General features: G+C 46.0%; 1 protein-coding gene across 1 annotated transcript in view; it reads left to right on the top strand.

Annotated features, from left to right (window-relative positions):
- The first annotated feature begins 224 nt into the window (after positions 1 to 224).
- The window catches only part of LOC121954815 (contactin-associated protein-like 4), a 13,310-nt gene continuing 10,268 nt past the window's right edge, over positions 225 to 3,266 (top strand). Inside the window, exons 1-2 of the mRNA XM_042502523.1 lie at positions 225 to 317; positions 2,956 to 3,010. Of these exons, the coding sequence (XP_042358457.1) occupies positions 225 to 317; positions 2,956 to 3,010 (148 nt within the window). The remainder of the gene's footprint in view (positions 318 to 2,955; positions 3,011 to 3,266) is intronic.

Below are 3,266 nucleotides of genomic sequence, written 5' to 3'. Positions count from 1 at the left end.
TTGTGTCTCTGCAGTAGACCCAGGTTTTTACCGCCTCCGCCTACGATTGGCATTAATTGGAATATTAGAACAATAATAATGATTATAATAATGACAATAATATGGAGTAATATTGAAATAGGTAGTGGTGTAACTTTGTAATGACACATTAAAGAAGAAGACCACGTGCCTGTGCATAAAGGCGTTTTTCCACAGAACGGTGAGCGTGAACGAACAAGAGGATGATGGCGAACGAGAACCTCCGCAGAGTCGGCAGCAGGAACACAGCTCAGCAGGCCGCCATCGTTGTTATTGTTGTCCTCGTGCTCGCAATGGCTGTTTGTCTGATATGTGATGCGTGAAGTGTTGCCATGACATAACAGTTCTAGTCGGCGCCGCACATCCACATCCAGAGGAGTTCTGGTCCACGTCTGTTAAAAAATGAGCCAAGAAGTTCGCACTAACTCACATGTTAGACTAAGAACTTTCAGCACGCGACAAAGCATTCATAAAGTCATTAATGTGTACAAAAACACTGTTAGTGCAAACACAAAAACCTTTAGAGGATGTTTCTGTGCAGCAGCCACAGACCTGGAGAGACCCGGAGAGACCCGGAGAGACCTGGAGAGACCTGGAGAGTCAGAGAGCTCAGAGGATAATTGGATGTGGATGGAAATACGCGTAACGTTTAATTGCAGCTCTGAATTAGAAACAGCAACCGCAACTGATTAATCAAGACACTTCCTGCAGATATAATTCTCTTTGTTGAATTATCAGCAACAGCACAATGTTTCATTTATTGTGAGGTGCGACGACTGTCACTGTGGCTTTTGTCATTTTTCTGGAGTCATCAGTCTGAGAAAATAAGTTACACACATTAGTCACTTGGGGCAGGTCTGTAAGTTCAATGCATGGCTTGATCAGTAAAAAAAATGTTAAAATTAAAAGTCAGAAACCCTTTTTCCCAGATATTTGTGTCTCTTTGGACCAAAGTTACCTACATAAATAAAAACCTACAGAGTTTGTGCTTCGTATATCATTCAGTTTGTGTTCTCGGTCTGTGTGTAATTCTCTGCTGAGACGTCGAAGCAGCAGCTCGATCAGCACCTGCGTCGGCCTTCAGGTGCTGCCTGCCGGTGAAGCAGAGCTCTGACGCAGTTTTGCGGTGGGATTTGAAATCACAGAGCTCACGAAAGAAACGATCTGCTGCATAAAAATGCTCTTTAATGAAGTTTGAGAGCTGAAGAAGAAACGCAGCAGAAGCTCTGAGCGGAGCAGGTGGAGGGAGGAGACGGATACGGTACCAGCAAACATCTGCGGAGGTCAGAGAGGAGATTTATTTTCTCATTATCGCCTGTTTGGACGTCCTCTTCTTCTGCAGTCCTTAAATTAAAAGTGCAGTTTCTCAAATCATAGTCTTTCTGTTTTACACATACATGTTGTTTTCTCCTGCTCTTCAAAGGTGCCCGAATTTCAATGCAAAACTTATTATTGTAATATGTTCAAGGTGTCTTTCTGCTGTGTTGATGATTGTGATGGTCATGGTGCGATCATGATTCACGTGGTTATGTTTAGGCAGCAAAAGCACATGGTAACCAACGCTGAGACGTCAACAAACGCACATGCTGACACGAACGGTCTAAGAATTAGGTTAAGGAGGGTCATGGTAAGATGTAAAAAAAAAAACCTCCTGCATGACAGTCTGAGGTTTGTTGGATCCATCTGCTGCCCCTCCCACCCTGTAGGGATCTTCATGCTCCTTAACAGCAGTGTTTCAACCTGACGGCGTCCAGCGGTTTATCATACGGACGCAAGAGGTTTCCTTCCGGCTGCGTTCTCAGCTAGCGCTGCTGGTCTGTATACATGCTGCCCAACAGGCACCACCCGACGCCAAAAGCCACCTTCCTCATCCACATGCATCCACATGCAAAATGCATCAGATGATAACACGGTGGATAGATCCGCTTACATTGTTATCACGTGGTGATAGACAGCTGGATGGTAGTGGGCGCGCCCACATGCAACACGCACGGGTGACATCACTTGTGCACTGAAAATGTTGAAGGACAGCTTCAGGTAACAACGCTCCAGTGACTACGTGATGTAAGGACAAGGGGGATGGTGGACGGGTCCCGTAAATAACTGACTTTCGTGCATGAGTCCAGAGTCCTGCCCCTCCTGTGTGGATGCATGTGTGTGGTTTTTTCTTCATCTTACCATGTGCCTCTTCTCATTTGTTGACATCACGGTAACAGCGTCTCAGACCGTAAATTCTGAAATTATTACAAACGTGGAGGGTTTTGACGACTTAGGAACGACAGCAGGCTGCACACGCACACTGCTTTTAAAGTTGCACAAATGTCCCCACAAAGCTGTGTGAACAAGTCGAGCTGAATCTCCTCCACTTATCTGCACGATGCAGCAACGATATGGAGAAGCTGCGCTCACATCTGAGGAGGTAAAGAGCGCTCGCCGGCTGCTGCGACTCTTCAAGGAAATTTGACACTCAGAGGGAGGGAATTTTGGTTCAGTGTGTGTCTCCAGTGTGAGTCCTCCGAGGGATTTTATCTCGTCTCTCAGCTGATTTGGAGTCAGTGAAGTGTGTGTTCTAATCGCAGCCTAATGACAGATAATACTGCTGAGCTCCTAAACTGTGTGTGTGTGTGTGTGTGTGTGTGTGTGTGTGTGTCTGTGTCTGTGTGTGTGTGTGTGTGTGTGTGTGCATCCTGAGATAAGGAGCGAACAGCTACGTGTGAACATGATGAAAGAAGTGCAAGGGAATGTTAAGAAGCGCTGTGGTCGTGTGTGTGTGTGTGTGTTGTATTTGTTGTTGGGTTAGTGTTAGGGTTAGGGTTTTTTGGTGTGTGTGTGTGTGTGTTGTGTTCAGATAAGGGGTGACTCACCGCTCTCAGTCCGCGGGCTTCCAGCAAAGCGCCTCTGAGGGTGAAACTAATGTGTCAGTTGTCGTGGCTGCAGACGGACGGGGACGAGCAGGAGGAAGTGATGTCGTGTCTCGTGTCAGAGTCGGCTGGTTTGAGATGGGAGCTGCAGAATCTGCTGATTATTCGGCTTCAGGCTAAATGAGAATTAGACGTATTTCTGGCTTTATTTTTCCATCAAAAACACATTGTTGTTCTGTTAGCTGCTCAGAAGTTTCACCAGAACAAACACGGATGTACGCTGGACTCTGTCGGAGTCACATGACCATTATTCAACACAAAAAACATCACGACACACGATGGAAACACAAATATTGTGACTGCTGATTTTAGGTCAGACTCATAAAC

The sequence above is a fragment of the Plectropomus leopardus genome, chromosome 15 (assembly GCF_008729295.1).
Source record: "Plectropomus leopardus isolate mb chromosome 15, YSFRI_Pleo_2.0, whole genome shotgun sequence".
NCBI lineage: Eukaryota > Metazoa > Chordata > Actinopteri > Perciformes > Serranidae > Plectropomus > Plectropomus leopardus.
This window is presented reverse-complemented; position numbering and strand designations above follow the sequence as displayed.